General features: G+C 44.6%; 1 protein-coding gene across 1 annotated transcript in view; it reads right to left on the reverse strand.

Annotated features, from left to right (window-relative positions):
• DOCK2 (dedicator of cytokinesis 2) overlaps nt 1-18803 on the reverse strand; it is a 456743-nt gene that overhangs the window by 40243 nt on the left and 397697 nt on the right. The window contains exons 35-38 of the mRNA XM_040262783.1: nt 11388-11544; nt 8975-9015; nt 4845-4935; nt 4080-4199 (exon numbers count right to left, since the gene is read on the reverse strand). Coding sequence (XP_040118717.1) covers nt 4080-4199; nt 4845-4935; nt 8975-9015; nt 11388-11544 — 409 coding nt within the window. The remainder of the gene's footprint in view (nt 1-4079; nt 4200-4844; nt 4936-8974; nt 9016-11387; nt 11545-18803) is intronic.

Raw genomic sequence — 18803 nt, forward strand, 5'->3', positions numbered from 1 at the left:
GCCAGTGGGAAGCTGCTATACAGCGCAGGGAGCCCGGTCTGGTGCTCTGTGATGACCTAGAGGGCTGAGATGGCAGGAGGGAAGGAGGTTCAAGAGGCAGGGGATATATGTGGTGTGTGCATGACTGATTCGTGCTGTTGTACAGCAGAAAGCAACACAGCACTGTAAACATTGCAAAGCAATTTTCCTCCAGTTAAAAAAAAAAATCTCCCTTAGAAAGTGCAAGTGTTAGCCCCTCAATCATGTCCGACTCTTTGCAACCCCATGGACTGCAGCCCACCACACTCCTCTGTCTGTGGGATTCTCCAGGCAAGAATACTAGATTGGATAACCATTCCCTTCCCCAGGGGATCTTCCTGACCCAGGTTTCAGAGCTGGGTCTCCTGCATTGCAGGCGGATCTTTACTATCGGAGCCAGCAGAGATTTCCCAAAGAAAAATGGTTCACAAAGAAAGTAAGCAGGCAGCGAATTTCTGAGGCTAGAGTTGGAGCCAGATACAGTTCTCTTGATGTTTGCTCCTGGGATCTTTTCACTCTGCCAATCCCATCACTTTCATTTTCCCTTTGGCCAACTTTCTTCCCTCCCTCCCTTCCACCCTTCTCTTTCTCTCACTTTCAAAAACAAATGTGGTAAGAACACTTAACCTGAGATCTACCCACTTAACAGGTTTTTAAATGCAGAACACAGAATTGTTAACTATAGGCCCAATGTTGTACAGAGATGTCTAGAATTTACTCATCTTGCATAAATAAGCCTTTATACCATCACTTCTTAACTGCATTATTTAGGGTGAGTGAGCAATGGGCGGCATAGAGGTGGAGGAGGTACTAGAGTATTAAAAAGAGTGATGAAAACTTTTTTTAAACAGGTCTTTTGCATCTTTAAAAAAAATTCTGAAAAAAACCCCTCTGGATAGAGGGGGTCCTTTCCATCTGTTCCATTTTAAGTGAAACCAATAGATCATCCTTCCATCCTAGACCAGAGCAGTCAGGAACCTATACAGAGGGGCAGAGGGAGGTGCTGGGTGGGCTGGAGATCTGGCAATCTCAAGGGACACTCATCACATTTCAAATTTGGTTTCAAATGGAAGATGCAGCTAAATGGAGAAGTTGGGGGAGGAGGGGAGGGGAGAGGGAAGGCTGCCAAAATGCAGAAGTGCTCTCTCTGCATCCAAGCATAAAAATAAATAAAAGCAAGTGCTGAGTGGAGGAGCCACGGCTGTAAACCCATAGACAGCTTAGTGAGCAGCATAAAAATGTTTTACATGCCAGGAGGAATCAAGTCCACAGACGAGTATGGGCTGGTTCTTTCTCCTTAGCCTGAACGAGAAGATGGGGTTAAAGCCCCAGCACTGGGCCAGGGGCCTGTTTGGCTCAAGTGGAGGTCTTTGCCAACTTTCCATCATAATATGCCAGAAATACCCTCCCTACATGTTAAGGGATCAGTGAGGGGCTAAGAAGGGAGACAGGCAGGGAGTCAAATGGCTGGAACGTCCTTCACGTCTGCCCGTGTGGTCACTAAGACCTCTGCTGGTCACTGACCCCGGAGTCTCCCACGCTGGTCACTGAGCACCTGCTGGCTTCTGGGCATGGTACACAGGCATGGGAAGTGATAAAGATGGACAAGACAGGCTCTGCTTCCAGGAAACAGAAGTGGCTCAAGCACACACATGAGCAGGTGCACTAGTCGGGTTTTGAGGGATGTGGAGGAGTCCATCAGGTAATGAGAAGAGGACTTAAGCAGTAGAAAGTCATTTCGTGTGTCTAGATCAGTAAGTCTCCATGAGGGGAGGTATAGGGAAAGGAAGTCAAAAGGATGCTAAAGACTTTGGGCTTCATTTTGGAAGCCACCACAGCAGTGGCACATAGAGGGAGCTATACCCATCCGCTCCCTCCTCTCTGCCCCTGAAGTGCTTTCGCAGCACCCTGTTCCTGCCCTCTTCCTCCCCATTATTGCACAACACCAAGGGGTTATGTGCAAAAAAAAAAAAAAGATGATGACCCGTATGTGTGCTTTGCCTAGTAATACGCCCCTTAGTACTGGGGTTTATGCCTTTTTCCTCTCTGCTCAGCGAAGGGTTGGCTGAGTCGGATACTGGCAGAGGACAATGCCTGACAGGTCCTTTCAGGGTTTTCCTACCATGACTGACTTAATCAGCTGATAAACCAAGAGTGAGCTCAGACTTGATGCCCAGCAGGACGGGAGGCTCCAGAGAGGGCCGGGTCTCTGCCCTCAAGAGGCTTATGACCGTAAATTATTAAAACAGTCTTCTCCAATCGCTCAACGCCTGGGAATTTATACACCCTTCCACAGACATTACCTCATTTCATTTTTCAGGGAAGGTGGGGAGATCACACTAAGACAGATGCAATGAACTGCGGTGACAGAACAGGCCAAAAGTTAAAGTGTGCCTGATGAACTGTAAGAGGCCAGGCCATTCGGAGAAGAGGCAGGGCTGTAGGTAAGCTGGAGGACTCAGGAAAAGCTTGGAAGAGGAAGCAGGCAGTCAACTGGGGCCTCAAGGGCAGAGAACTGAGTTTGCACACTGCAACTAAGGGTCCACACGTCACAATTAAAAAAATAAAAATCCTGCGTGCTGCTACTAAGACCTGGCACAAACAAATAAATAACTGTGCTCATGCTTAGTCGCTCAGCCACGGCCAACTCTTTGTGACCCCACAGACCGGGGCCCAGAGGCTCCTGTGTTCATGGCATTCTCCAGGCAAGAACACTGGAGTGGATAGCCACTTCTCTTCTCCAGGGGAGCTTCCCGACCCAGGGATCAAACCTGGGTCCCTCGCATTGCAGATGGATTCTTTACCATTTGAGCCACCAGAGGAGCCCCTAAATAAATAAATATTAAAAAAAAACTGAACAAGTTAGTACTATGTACCAGGTCTCATGTTAAGTGCTTTACATCATTTTCTCACCTAATTTTCACAATGCAGCTAGAAAGTAGGTACTATGAATATCTCACTGTTATGGATGGGGAATTGGAATCTCTGAAAGGCCACGGGGGTTGCAGGCGGTAAAGGAATGCGGCTTGAAACCCAGATCCTGAGCTCTTAGCCACCTACTACGTCTCCTGCAGCGTTTGAGTTGGTGCTTCCTGAAGGGCCAGTTGGAGGCTGGAGGATGGACAGTAACTGGTTTGGCCAATCTCCAGACAAAACATGACAAATCACCCTGTTCTTGCTGTTTGGAGATCAACGATGACACCATGATGTCATTCACACATTCAATTAATTAATGTTTTCAACATATATCTTTTGGGTCCCATATCTTAGGGTCTGTCTGTGCTAGCTACTAGGCGCTCGGCAGTGGACAAGACAAATATCTTTGCTCTTGGCCTTCTGAAGTGGAGAGCCAGACAATGAACAAGTCAAAACAAAACGATTGAGGTGATGTCCGACAGTGATAAGTGCTTTGAAGAAGAAATAAGTATGACTCACAGCAGGGGTACTGCTGTGTGTGGTCTGGGAAGGCCTTCTTCAGGACATGACATTCTTTGCTTGGGCAAAACCCTGAGCTGTAAGAAGGAACTGGCCATGGTAAGATATGGAGGAGAAATGTCCTAAGCTGGGAAAAGCAAGTGCATAGGCCCTGAGGTGGAGAAGAGCTTGGCACACAATATGTGAGCAAGAGGGAGCCTGGCAGAGTTGACATGGGAGAGGCAGTCAGAGGACAGCTCGTATGTGGCCTCATGGGTCATGGGAAAGACTGTAATTTGATCTAAGTGTTGGGATGGCTGTTTGAGATGATTGTAAGCAGGACAATGGGTTATATTCTATGGGATAAGTATGTTCTATGATCACCCTATTTCCTATACGAAGGACAACCTGTTGCAGAGGAACAGAGGATACAGGGCTACTACATAGGACTCATTGTGTCCAGGTGAGCAATGCTGGTGCCTTGAACATATGTAGTAGGAATGGGGATGGAGAGAAATGATCAGACTTAGGGTTGGGCAGGAGAGCAGACCAGACCTGCAGATGGATTACACATAGAGTATGGGAGAGAACAGTCCTTCCCAGAAGCTAGGGTTCCCACGGAGAGAGGAAGGGCAGGGACCAATTACCTTTCCTTTGTCAAAGTAGCCTATGATGATATCATAGAGTGTCTCCTTCAGCTGCCGGTGGGTCTGCGGGTACTGCTGGCCTGTCTGCATGACCTGCGATGCGCACTGCTCATCTGACCACTGCAGAGAGAGGACACACAGTTACCCAGGGCAGATGTCTCCCCTACTGCTGAGGAACGGGAGGACACCCTGCAGACACCCCTGCCTGTGTCCTCACTGCCCTGAGCGTCAATCAGAGAGATGATGTTGGCCTGCAGGTTCCACAGGAAGCGCCCCTCCATTTCTGCAGAGTCACAGTTACTGACTCTCTGGACTCTCTGTTGGCTCCTATGTACGGACTGAAGGATTTTTCTCTGAATCCCTGCAAGACATGGCCCTACTCTTCAAAACCCAAAGGAAATCCTTGAGACTTTGTCCTGCTCCAGCAGCACTTTCAAGAGAAGAAAAACAGCTCACAGGGCATGCTAATGATTTATAGTTGATGCTTGGATGTTATATAAAACAGTTTGAATGTTATGTAAGACTGCAAGATACGTCTCAGGGGGTTCTTGTTGCTGCTAAATGTGACGGTCACTTGAAACCTTATGTGTCCAGACAGAACAGTGCAGAAAAGTAACCTGCCAGGTTAAAAGTTTGGGGACACAGGGCAAAACAAAATTTATTTGGCTAATTTTTCTTTCCTTTTTTTTTTTTTTTAACTTTTCAACTTGCTGTGAGGGCTCCGTGGGATCTCCGCATGAATCCCCTCCATTGGGAGGGCAGTACCTTGAGAAGCCAGGTGTGGAGGAGGAGTGTATAGGCGGCCTCTGTGTAGTTGTCACAGTCCAGGTGAAGGTCGCGGAGTTTGTACAGGTACCTGTTTGGGAAATATGTTAAATCACCAGATGCATCAGGAGGTAGGGCCAGGCCAGAGAGAGCAACTGGATACCCCTTGGGTTCACAAGGGAGTCCTCCTTTCCTGCCATTCAGTCCCCTTGCATGAGTGGCAGTGATAGCCCCTAGAAGTTGCAGGACATTTCAGGTATGACAGGAACCATGCTAAGTATTTTAAATGCCTCAGATCATTTAAGCTGCCTGACCATCTTGTAAAATGGGTCCATTGAGAATTTTCATTTACGGATAAGAAAGCTCTGGCCTGGAGAAGTTAGTTATCATTCTAGCCAGTATTCAACTTTCATATTGAAGACTCTGGCCAATGCAATATGACAAGTAAGGGAAAATCAAGGAAGGAGAAGCAAATGGCTTGTTGGAGGTCATGTGCTAATGAAAGAAGAACTGGAATATGATCCTAGTCTAACCACCTTCAGAGACTATGCTCTAATCATTGTACAGCTCCAAGGGCATGGACAAGTCATAGTGCTGTAAAGGGGAAGCTCTACCCTCTCTTCAATGCTCTCAAGGTGTAAAGGAAGTGAAATTTATGATAAGTAAAGAAAGGGGTTAGAGATTAGACATCCAGGTGGAGGCACTGTAGAAAGAATCTACAATTCCAACTGTAATGACATCCCAATCGCCTACCCTTCTGCAATGTGATGATCTAGTTCTGAACCCTAGGATGACTAGGGTTGAAAGATGTTAAGAACAGGACAAGATCAGAGGAAGGGCGCTTCAATCAATTATTTGATACATAATGTGTATTAACTTCTCTGTGCCTCAGTTTGCTCATGTGTAAAACGGTAGTGCTCATAGAACCTACCTATCGTTTCTGGGCCTACAAAGGGCTAAGCAGACCCTGTAGAAAAGGCTCTTTGAGTGACAGCCAGCATTGCTGCTAATAAATGCCAGTATCCACTGAAAGTGATTAGCCTGTAGCCAGCATCGAGCAGTGACAGCTATTATCTATTATCATTGCACATCAGGTTCTTCTACAAAACATTCTCTCCTGCCACTGTTGGAAACAGAATCCAGAGCCAAAAAGCCATTGCTTTGGTGACTTGCATGTCATCAGGAGTATTTTTAAGCCCAGCTCTTAGCAATTTGGTGAAGGGAAGGTACTGTGATGCGATGCCCTGATCCTTCTTCTGAGACGAAAGGCACTGTCTGTAATGGTGCCAAAATTCTGCCTTGGCTATCTAACTACAGGGAACAAAGGGCTTCTCAAGCATCTGAGCTCAAATCAGGTCTCAATGCTCAGGGTTGGATTTTCTGTTATAAGAAAATTTTCTGCACAGAATGTCACCCAAGGAGGAGCTAGGGTTTAACGTCCTTGGCTACATAAAACATGGCCAGTGGGCCAAACAGAGGCTGCCTGAACTCAGGGTGGGGACTGCCAAAGATTCTCAAGGGGAGAAAGGTCAATTAGTGGTTTCTGATACTAATGAGCTAGTGACCTTTTGCTCATTTATTTGTTCCATCAGCAAAGTTGAACTGAGCACACAGGCTGTGCCAGGCATGAGAGATAAATGGTGGCAAAAGCAGACCCCATTTACTCTCAGAGGTTAGTATTTATACTTTAGGAAAAGAGACAGGCATCGACTAAATAACCAAAGAGGTAATTGCAAAAATACTGCTGTGACCAATGTTGGAAGGAGAGGTCTATGGTTACTGCGAGAGCAGGTGTCATCCAGGTGGCGCTTCTGGAAAGTTTTCTGGAGTATGACATCTGGGTTGGGATCTGAAGATAGGACAAATTGGTGGGGGGGTGGGGGGCGCATTCCAGAGAGATTGTACATCCATCCATTCCACTAGTGGGTGCTTTATATATAATATCAGTTCATCCTCTCAACAATTTTTCTTTAGATAAGAAAACTGAGACAGACATTAAAGTAGATAAGAGCTAGAAATAGGTAGAAGCAGGTTTTGACACCAGCTGTTTCTGCCTTTACAATCACTCTTCCCCACTTAACTTTCTGCTGATCAACCAGCTATCATGAAATTGCACGTAGCCTGCACATAAGGAACATGCAGCTGTGGTCAACTTTTAGAAACCCTTGGGTACATAATCCCATCCTTTCCTGTCTCCACCTGCTGTCCTTGGTCTCTGATCCCCGATGACTGGGTCCAAAAAACTTGAAGAAATTGGTCCTAGGGAGAGCGTCTCTGCTGCTTTCAACTCCTTAACTTACCAAGATACTCCCTATCCTTTGTCAACTCAAGGGTTTAGTGAGCAACCACAGAGCACAATGGAAGACACCCTGATGGGCCTGAGTTGGCGGGGGCGGGGAATCAAATGCAAACAGATGGCAGATGGGCAGCCTGAGTGAGGTGGAGGGATGAAGTCTGATGGGGAATGGAGACCATGGGGTGTTGTGTCCCATCTAAAATGCTATCACCTAGCCTAGGTGGTGTTCGTCAGGATGTGCGGGCCCAGTGTTGCCATACCTTTCAAGTTTTTTAGAAGAGGGAAATTTTGACTTTTATGTAACATCTCTAGATTTTTAAAATTTGGCAACCAAGTAAAAATGTTTTTAAATACTATGCCTGCCAAACAGGAGAGATTTTTCAGACTATATCTTATTTACAACGTCTGGTTTAGGCAAATGTGGTTTTCCTAGATTACTACAGGATTCACATCTATAAAGCTTATGGAAATCTGGGATTCTCCATCTGTGTTTCTAAAATGGGAAGAAACGAAAAGAGGTTGGGGAGGGAACCAAGGGCCAGGCACTTTACCTGTAGCATCTCATTTAATCCTCAGAACAGAATGGAAAAATTCTACATGGGGTAACCCTAGCCAAAGACACCGAGTGATTTTTCCAAGGTGACAGAGGATAACAAGTAAAGCCCCAGATCCTTTGGACCCAAAGCACTGTGCGTCTACAGTGAGTCATGTCTAGTGATGTTATAAATACTATCCAAGCTCCGGACAATCTATGGAATTATCTTTTTTCCAAATGATAGTTCCTATTTCTGGAATAATACTAAAGTACCTAAAAATATTTGCAGTAATAGCACAGTGAGTTTGGACATGGAGTCTGGTCTTCAACTGAATGTGTCAGAAACCTTGAAAGGGTCTTGGTTGTTAATCTTACAGTCGGTTCTACTTTGTAGGCCTTTGTCTCACAAGGAGATGCATAAAGATATACATCCAAGAATTTTCCCATTGTGATATTTATGATAAAAAAAATTGGAAACAACCTAAGTGTTAAACAACACAGGACTAGCTATATAAATTATGGTATACTGTGGAATGAGAATTTTATAGTTTCATTAAAAATTATGCTGAAATACATCTGTTGACATAGAATTCTTGTCAAGCAAAGAATAAATTATGAGCTATATGATCCCATTTTTTCAAAAAACAGTCATGCATAGAATTTGATCTATATATAAATATTAAATGGTCTGGGAATATATATAGATTATGGTTATTTAAGAAGAGTTTTGTTTTGCCTCTTTGTATTTTATGAGGATTTGGGGGGCAATAACTATGCATTATTTTTGTATGAGTAAAGTAATTAATAAAAAACTTTGAAGGAAAAAAATGAGATTCTAAGAAACACTGACAAGGGAGTTCTTTGCTTTAGGTGAATGTCCCCCCAAAATCCTTCATGTGATTTTTCAAATAAGTGTCTTTTAAATGCCTACAAAGAAGCTGCCATCATACATCTTGGTAATTTTTTCCCTTTGAAGTTGGGCTGGCCAATGGTCTAAGTATTTGCGCTCCAAACCCTAGACTAGGGCTTCACATGCCAGCCTTGTAACAAACACAAGTGCAGTTCACCAGCACAATTCACAGCAGAACAGCACGGCACGTCAGAGAACTTTAGGTGGATTTGGGAGGCTGATTGTAGGAGCATGGAAAGAGCTGAATCCAAGAAGATGGACAGGAATCAGAAGGTCAGAGTGTCAACAAGATGTGCTTACATTCTGCTGAAGGCAGTGGGGAGCCATCGATGGATTTCTAGCAGAAGAGTGACACAGCAGGTTTGGGTTTTAGAAAACAAAAATCTTACCTTATATACATCTCTTCCCGATTATTATCTTTGTAGAAATTCTAGACATGGGAGGAAAAACAGTGATAAATGTTTTTCTTTGCAGAACAGCAGGGGTGGAGGGCATTGTAATGAAGATGAGAGGAAACTGCTATTTACTATCTGGGCGAGATGGGAGCAAGAAATTTACTTTCCTGAATGCACCAAACTGCTTATTCTGACTTGAAAGTCACTTCCCTGATTCTTAGACTATACAGGGACAGAGGAAGTATCCCAGCCATCACATCAGGAGGTGCAATCCAGCTACTTGCTGCATTGAGAGAGAGACTTCCGAGAAGACTGAGGGAATTCACTTTGACAAGTCTACTATGAAAGGCAGCCCAGCTTGACCTTTAAAAGCTCAGATCCTGCACTGAGGAGAACTTGAGTTGGAATCAGAGTAATAGCAATGGCCAGAGTAATAGTACGTTAATCACAATAGATCTCCGTGATGATAACAGATCATCTTTTGACAGTGCAGAACTATCAAGAGTTATGCTGAGATTCCACAGTCCAAAGGTTCACACAGACCAGTGGTCGTTCTGGAATCACGTGCATTTTAAAACAAGTCCTCACAGATTTTGCGTCAGGAGGTTAGGGTCTCACACTTGAGCCACATCTAAAGAAGATCCAGGTTTAATTCATCACACCCATGTGCACCTCAGGCTCTCAGAGGGTGAGACGGTGTGTTCCAGAGCATAGTCAGTGGTTGGCAGAGTCCCACGAGACCTGAAGACACGCTCACCCCATCCTGTTCTTCGTGATGTTGTGCTTAAGCCACACTCCAAAATCAACAAGATGTGCTTAAATTCTATACTGGGTTTAAACTGCTTACAGACCTACCTTTCCCAACTTTCTTCCAGGTCAGATTCTATCAGCTGAAGGCCAGTTTCTTCAACCAACTTCTACCTCTCCAATGACAAGAAACTGTAAACTCCTAGAAAACCCCTCCTTTGTGCCCTTTATGTAAAGCGGGCCGTGTGGAGTTATTAGCAATGAATTCCTTTCTGCTGTAAGCAGGAATTTTAACTCCCCTTAGCATTTCAGAAAATCAATGGCAATATCTAGGGTGTTTAAAGAGTCCTCTTAGGGCAAATGGAGGACACACAACAGAACTCTGGGCTCACAATTTATATTTCTGGAGCCCTGGAAATGTCGGGGGGATTGATGTACTAGCTGCCACGTGGTCCTTTGGCCAACCTTACTCATTTTAATTCCCTTAGGGTGGGTTGACCTGGTGAATATGAAGCACTGTTGCTGCTCTAGCTGTCTCATAACCACATCACAGGACATCTGAAGGACATCCCAGGGGAGACTGGGAGCTGGCCCATGGCAGGTCGTGTGGTACAGAGATGAAGAGTCTGGGTTTGGAGTTACCTGCTCTGGTTAGCTTGTCCCATAGTAATCTTCTATAAATCCTAGTTATAGGTAGTACTTCATTTCATAAGATAAGGAAACTAACACACAGTGAGCAGTTAACCATGGGTCAGAACTGTACTCTTGCCCGGAAAATTCCAGGGACAGAGAAGCCTGGCAGGTTACAGTCCATGGGGTTGCAAAGAGTCAGGCACAACTGGGTGACTGAGCACAGCCCCACAGGACTGCATAACCTATGAATCAGGTCCTGTTATCTTTACCATGTAACAGATAAGCAAACAACCTTCAGAAAATTTCCTTGGGTATTCTATTAATTATCTGAGAGAGGGTGAGAATAGGCTGTGTGACTCCAAAGCTCATACTCTTAACCTCTTTACACCGCTGCTTTCTTTCTCTGTGGTGTGTTAAGTGCCAAAGGAGATACTGCCATTCCTTGGTATCTTCAGGGTCACAGTGCCGGGACCACCACAGACACCAGAATACAAGGATGCTCAAGTCTCTTACATAAAACAGTACGTTAATAGTATTTGTGTATAACCTGCACACATCCATATACTTTAAGCCATCTTTAGATTATTTGTATTTACTAAAACAATGTAAATGCTATGTAAACAGTTGTAAATCCAATGTAAATGCTATGTAAACAGTGGCTAGCATCCAGTACATTTAAGTTTACTTTTTGGAACTTGGTGGATTTTTTTTTCCCCGCTTGGTGCTTTCTGTCTGTGGTTGTTTCAGTCAGTGCATACCAACCCCCTGTCCATGAGGTTTCAAAAAGCCAGGGAGAGCTGACTACACCCATTCCCATTTCATGCATATGATAAACTGAGGCATAGGGAAGTGACAATGATTGACTTCAAGTCACAGAGCTGGCAGATGTCGAGAGAGGGATTCCCTCTCCTGTTTTTCCGATTTCTAAAGCCCTGAGCGAGGCTTCCCCACCCAGAGCAACAGCAGAACCCAAAGTCAGACCAGGCCCCATGACTGCCCTGATTGGACAAGGGGAGAGCCCACATACCAGCAGGTTCACTGTGCAGCTCATGCGGTTGTCTTTGCTCTCATCCGTCATGACGCCCCGGTAATCCAGAAGCTTCTCCAGGAGGCCTTTGACCAGGTTCACAAAGTTCTCCACCGACTTGCAGATGGTCGGGTGTTCCGCAGCACACTCCATCAGGCTGCCACACAGACGGGAGGGTAGTGAGCTCAAGGGCATGGGAGAAGGCACGCTGGGGGCGGGGCGGGACGGGGCGGGGGTAGGGTGGGTGGAGTAAAAGCCAAACAAATCTGTGAATCCAAGTTCCCTTGGTTCACTGTGTCCTTTTGTTCCTTTATTCAGTCTTTATTTATACACTGATTTGGGGCTTCCCGTCTAGTTAAACCTATATTTTTTCCAGTAGTCATGTATGGATGTGAGAGTTGAACTATAAAGAAAGCTGAGCGCTGAAGAATTGATGCTTCTGAACTGTGGTGTTGGAGAAGACTCTTGAGCGTCCCCTGGACTGCAAGGAGATCCAACCAGTCAATCCTAAAGGAAATCAGTCTGGAATATTCATTGGAAGGACTGATGCTGAAGCTGAAATTCCAATACTTTGGCCACCTGATGTGAAGAACTGACTCATTTGAAAAGACCCTGATGCTGGGAAAGATTGAAGGCAGGAGGAGAAGGGGACGACAGAGGATGAGATGGTTGGATGGCATCACCCACTCAATGTACGTGAGTTTGAGTAAACTCCAGGAGCTGGTGATGGACAGGGAAGCCTGGTGTGCTGCAGTCCATGGGGTCGCAGAGTCAGACACAACTGAGCGGCTGAACTGAACTTGGGGCTTCCCAGGTGGCGTTAGTGGTAAAGAACCTGCCTTGACAGGTTCAGCCATAACAGACATGGTTGGATCCCTGGGTTGAGAAGATCCCCTGGAGGAGGGCATGGCAACCCACTTGGGTATTCTTGCCTGGAGAATCCCATGGACAGAGAAGCCTGGCAGGCTATGGTCCATTGAGTTGCAAAGAGGCAGACATAACTAAAGTGACCTCATGGGCACGTTGACCATATAGTGTAGAAAGTATTAAAAAATTTCCCCCACCGACAAAATAAGAAAAAATAAAAATAAAATTGTAGGGTAGGCAATGATGTGGGGAAATAATTACTTTTATAGACCCATATTGGGAGTGAATCAGTACAAATTTCTGGGGTAGCAATTTTCACAGTATCTGTAAAAATTGTAAAAATACATATCTTTTGATCCAATAATTCTATTTGGGGAATCTATTTTATAGAAATAATCTCCCATAAGTAGGTAAGGGTATATTTATAATATTTAGAAACTGTGTCTAATAGTAAAATAGTTGGAAGTGTTCTAAATGTCCAATTAAAGCATATTCACAAAATATGATTCAATGAAGCCATTAAAAAGTAGGCCAGAGATCAATATTTTGACACAAAAATCTCTATAAAATATATAGTTGAGAAAACCAAATCTCAGAATAATATTTGTCTTTTAATTTAACGATCTTACAAAGAACCTACCATGTCCTAGGCATTATTCTAAACAGCTTACATTTTAACTGAAAATTAACTCAAATTTTAACTCATTTAATCTACCATCACAATCTTATGAAATATTTGCTGATGGGGAAATTAAAGCACAAAGAGGTCAACTAACTTGTTCAGGGTCACACAGTTGGTAAATATTAATAACAATAGTCTGGCTCCAGCATCTGCCCTCACGCACCAAATGCTATATGTGAGTGGAAGTGTGTGTCTACTTCATGTGTCTTTGTGTGTTTATAAATGTGACCATCAGGAAGGATAAACACCAAACTCTAAATGCACATTGCTTCAGACAAAGGGTCTAGGTGGAGGAACAGAAGAGGACAGTGTTCACTTTTCAATTTAAACGTTCATATGTTACTTGAACAAGTTACAACATTCGTTGTAATATTAATATTCTAAATCTTAAAAACAAAAACTAAAATGGTGACATTCCTTAAGCAACTATTAGTGCTAGGCAATATGCTAGAGTAGGGGTGGGGAGAAAGATATATATATATATATGTATATATATATACATACATATATATAAAGAATTATGCCTGCTCTTAAGCAGCCCGCAGGCTAGGTATGGAGACACAGATGGATTGCAGTTTTGCTTCATGGTTACTTCTCAATTGCTTATTCTGCACCGTGTGTACGTGCTCAGTTGCTAAGTTGTGTCCGACTCTGCAACTCCACGACTGTAGCCTGCCAGGCTCCTTTCTGCACAGGATTTTCCAGGCAAGGATTCTAGAGTGGGTTGTCATTTCCTTCTCCAGGGGTCTTCCCACCCCAGAAGCCCTTGTCTACTTGTCTCCTGCATTAGCAGATGAATTCTTAACCACTGAGCCAGACACTGTCTAAACACTTTTTCTTAAGAAATAATAACGGTCATTCTGATAAGTAACAATGATTCCTCTTATTTTGAAGATGAGGTAATCAAGGCTCAGAGAGGTTAAATGTCCTTCCCAGTATCACTCTGCTAGTAAGCGGTGACCTTGGGAATCAAGACAATCACTTCAGTGTTTCTCTGCGAGAAACACTGGTGTGTTCTCAGGCATCTTGAGTCGACAAGCACTTCTCAGGCTACATCTGTTTCTGCCTACTCTGCCTGCAGCAGTTTAGGTCCCAAGAGTTCCTAGGTGGAGGAAAGTAACGAAGGCAAGGACTCTGGAGGGTCATTTTGCCCAGAAGCCAAACCAGACTGCAAGGAGATGACATCTCAAACTGTGGCTGCGATCAGACAAATCCATCTTCGCTGTAGCAAAAGCACCTGTTCCCTGCTCTCAAGGAGAGATGCAAATTGCTCTGTGATTTAGCCCTGTCTGGCTCAGTCACAGCTGTGCCTCACTCCTTCTGGGATGGTCACTTCAAGCCTTGTTTTCAATCTTAATGACAATGCATTCAAATTTTGTCCCCGTGTTTGGGGTGTGATTTCTCACAGCCCCCCCAGAAGAAGACATCTGAGGCTGTGAGCCCGGCCTGATCAGTGGCTCTCTGTCCTGGCTCATGGTAGAGTCATAAGGGGAACTTCTACAAAACTCAAGGCCCACCCTAGGTTGATGTTTTTGTATCTCTGGAGATGAGGGTCAGCCAGTAAGCAGTATTTTATTTCTTTTCTCTAGACGATTCTAATGTGCAGCCAATATTAAGAACCATTGGTTTTCTCTGCTGTTTTACCGACTTAAATATGCACAGGGATCGCCTGGGCACTGCGTTCATGATTCTGATTCATCAGATTTGGGTTAGGGCCTGAGAGTCTGCATTTTAACAAGCTCCCAGCGGATGCTATACTCTTGATTCTTTGAGAAGCATGGGTTTAGAAAAAACAAAGTCTTGGGTTTCTGACTCTATTTTTCAGCCACAAGATAGGAAGACTGGTCATATGGTCTAGGGTTGGTGAGATGGATGGGCAGATTGGTTTGAGATAACTCATCCATCCATCATTCATCACCATCCATCTAGCCATCCGTGTGTTCAACATGAATTCTTCTGGGAACTAGGGATTCAGAGATTTCAGAAATAGCAATTCACTGACCTCCAGGAGTTCACGGTCTAGCAGTGAAAGCAGATATAGAAATAAAAACTAACCATAATTCATGATACTATCATTTATTGAGTACATGTGTTCCAGATGTTGTGCTAAGCTGGCTTTATTGATTATCTTGTTCAATGCCCACATAATCTCCTTGAAGTAGGCATCATTATCACCCTCAATCTGTAGGCTAGGTTCGAGGCCCCCATGAGGCTGGGTTCTAATCTTGATCCTGCCAAGGTCACACACTTTGAGTCCAACAGTGGAGTGTAAGTGACAAGGAAAAAGAGCTGTGAGACTCTCAAAGTGATGCAGTCATCCCTCACTTGGTGGAAGGAGGGTGGCACACTAGGCACCCAGCACCTGTGCTCCTGCCTCAGCGGGGATGGAGGCGGCTCACATTCCCCCCAGAATGGTTTGCATTCAGTACGGAAGGTCTTCAGAGGGAGGAGCCCAGGCCCACAGCCTCTGTCAGTGCTGGACTGGACTCTCAATTATTCCTTTAAAGACTGTGTATGGTGTGCTTCTTATGATAGGTCCTCTTTCAGCTGAACTGGTTTGAGATCTAGGCCCCTGAATACACCTTTTCTGTCCCCTTCAGGATTCTGGCCCCCTTGCCCCTTCTAGAAATATTCCCAGGCAGATGGAATACAGGAGGGTAGAAAGTGTCTTGTTATTCCATTTAATGTGGGACTCTCACTTTAAGACAGATGTGGACAATGGGAGTGGGCTCCAAAGACAGCTCTAAGGATGGGGAGGGGCGAGATACTGTGTAAGGTTGTGCACGCACAAGAGCATAGGAATACTGAAATTTAGCACCACTGCATACCCTAACACTGGTGCCCTGATTCAGGGTTTCAACTGCTACCAGAGGGGAAGCCATGTTCTACCCACAAAAGCTGCCAGGTTGTGTGCCCACCTAACTGCGTCTGCTCAGAGTGGGTACTATGTATTAGCGGAGGCCCTGAAAGATGGGAGGAGCTGGAAGAGAAATGATACAGAGGCTCATGGCTTCAATTCATTAGACCAGTATCCACCTGATTGGGCTTCCCAGGTGGCTCAATTGTAGAGAAACTGCCTGCCAATACAGGAGGCACAAGTTCAATCCCTGGGTCAGGAAGATCGCCTGGAAGAGGAAATAGCAAGCCACTCCAGTATTCTTGTCTGGAGAATTCCATGGACAGAGGAGCCTGGGTGGCTGCAGTCGATGGGGTCACTAGAGTCAGACACGACTGCGTGCCTGAGCACACTCATGCATTCGCTAGATTAATGATCACAATAGCTGCTACTTCCAGACGACCTACAAGGTATCACAAACTGTAATACGTACTTTCATGATGTGTCTTGTTTATTCTCAGTAAAAGCTCTGAGTTGGATGGTATTTTTATCCCCAATTTGCAGCTAAGGAAACTGAGGCTCAGGAAGTCAAAAGGAAGGAGCACGGACTTGGTCCCTGGGTGCTCTGATGGGGTCCTGATACTGTGGGTTGGGCTTGATTAGCTTTGAAAAATCATTCACACCTCTATTTCAGCAGAAAAATCATGAGCTGTTTTTAATTTCCTTGACCTCCAAGGACTCCTTTTATAAATAATCACTCAGGAAGGATTTGAAAATCCTGCTGATCATCTGAAGACTGGCTGCAGGGCCCCATCCGCTTATATGAGTGGAAATTGCCAGCACCATCCCTGGTTTCACTTCTGGTCAATATTTAGATTTTCCTTTCTTGAGCTTTAAGAAAAATATTAACACGGGCAAAATGTCACCTCCTCCCTGGACAATCAGTCTCAATACCCAGTGAGAAGCAGAGGAAGGGTCTCTCCTCCAGCTGAGTGGCCTTTGCTTTCCAGGTTGTTTAGTGAGGGCTGTGCATGGAGACAGGAGGGGGCATGGCCAGCTGGGGTGGTGCTGCCTGGGCTCAAGTCTGCCCACTGGGCTCTGCCTGCTGGGCCAGGGAGGGAGGGTCATGGCAAGGGTCAGAATAAGACCTTCAGTGTGCTTTTGTTGTTAAAGCAAAAATTTCCTAAGAGGATTGGGAAAGAATTCAAGATTGACTATATATCAGAGAATCACACAAATCAGGGAATCTACAAATAGGAGGGAACTTGGGATGTGTGAGCCAGGGCTTCATACCTTAGGAGAAGCCCTCACTTCTCATAGTGTCAGAGATAGATGTTGGGAGTTAGCAAGCGGATCAAACAGCATTTATTCAGCTTCTACCTGCTGTGTCCATTCTTCAATATAACCACAGGAGGCTGATTATCCCCATTTTACAGATGGGGCACACTGAAGCCAACGCTGTTTCATGATTGGTCCAAAGGTGTGCAGCTGCTGAGTGGCGGAACCAAGATGAAAATCCTCCAACAGCACACAAATGATCAATGTGCACGTGAAAAGATTCTCAACATCATTAGCCATGTAGGAAATGGTAAGTGAAATGACAGGGAGATATCATTTCCTAGTGAAGTAAAAGTCGCTCAGTCATGTCTGACTCTTTGCGACCCCATATAATCCATGGAATTCTCCAGGCCAGAATACTAGAGTGGGTAGCCTTTCCCATTTCCAGGGGATCCTCCCAACCCAGGGATCGAACCCAGGCCTCCTGTATCGCAGGCAGATTCTTTACCAGCTGAGTCACAAAGGAAGCCCTCATATCTGCTAGGATGTCTATAACTGGTAAGAAACACATTAACAGAGGGATGTGGAGAAACTGGAAGCCTTGTACATTGCAGGTAGGAATGTAACTGGTATAGTTACTTTGGAAAACAGTTTTATGGTTCCTTAGAAGGGTAAATATAGAGTTGCCATATGACCCAGAAATTCCACTCCTAGTTATACATCCAAGAGCACTGTGAACATGTGTCCACACAAACTTCGTATATGAACGGTTACAGGAGCATTATTTGTGATAGCCCAAAGTAGAGACAGTCTAAGTAGTCATAAGCTGATGAATGGATAAACCACATAGGGTATATCCAATCAAAAGAAATGAAATCTGGCACAGGCTACAGCATGACGAACCCTGAGAGCATGCTATCTATAGCCACAAAGGACTATGTATTGTATAATTCTGTTTATATGAGACTTCCAGAATAAACACACGCATAGAAACCCCGAAGAAGGGGAGGGGATGATGGCGAAGGGGTATGGGCTTTCTTTCGGGAGGTGACAAAAATGTTCTAAAAGTGATTGTGGTAATGGTTGCAGTTTGTGATTGTGATTGTGAATTGTGATTTGCGATTGTGATTGTGAATTCACAGTTCCGTGAATACACTAAAAGCCACATTGGCCATTTGTATGTTGTTGGAAGATTTTCGTCTTGGTTCCACTACTCATCACTTTAGGTGAACTGTCTGCTATATGAATTGTATTTCAATAAGCTATTAAAACATTGTCCTGAGCCCAAGTTCCATGCTCCTAGGTGCTGTCCACTGCCCACTGCCTCCCTAGGCCTGTGTGCTGGAGTTTAGCAGAGCTGGGTTCAGTCCCAGCTTATCCACTTGACTAGCTTGACCTAGTCTCCTTAGACAAGACACTTCCTTGAGCGTTAGGGGCACTGTTATGAAATGAGATCAAACAGAGAAAACTCAACTAAAGGAGACAATACAGAGAGACCACTTAATGAGTTTTCCACAGATCGCATGTGCTCCAGATCTGTTGACTGTGATCAATATCTGTCAAAGATCAAAAATGAAAAAGAAGAAAAGACAGCAAGAATTATTCCACAGGTAAGAGATAACAAAAGTGAACACCTCCCTCTCCACTACACAGCAAAGTTTCTTTTATCACCTGTTTCATCAATATCAAAGAAATAGCCACTGCAGAGAGATGTGAGATTTCTTCCAAAAATGGAGTTTCTCCAATACCCACG

The sequence above is a fragment of the Oryx dammah genome, unplaced genomic scaffold (genome assembly GCF_014754425.2).
Source record: "Oryx dammah isolate SB20612 unplaced genomic scaffold, SCBI_Odam_1.1 HiC_scaffold_20, whole genome shotgun sequence".
Classification (NCBI taxonomy): domain Eukaryota; kingdom Metazoa; phylum Chordata; class Mammalia; order Artiodactyla; family Bovidae; genus Oryx; species Oryx dammah.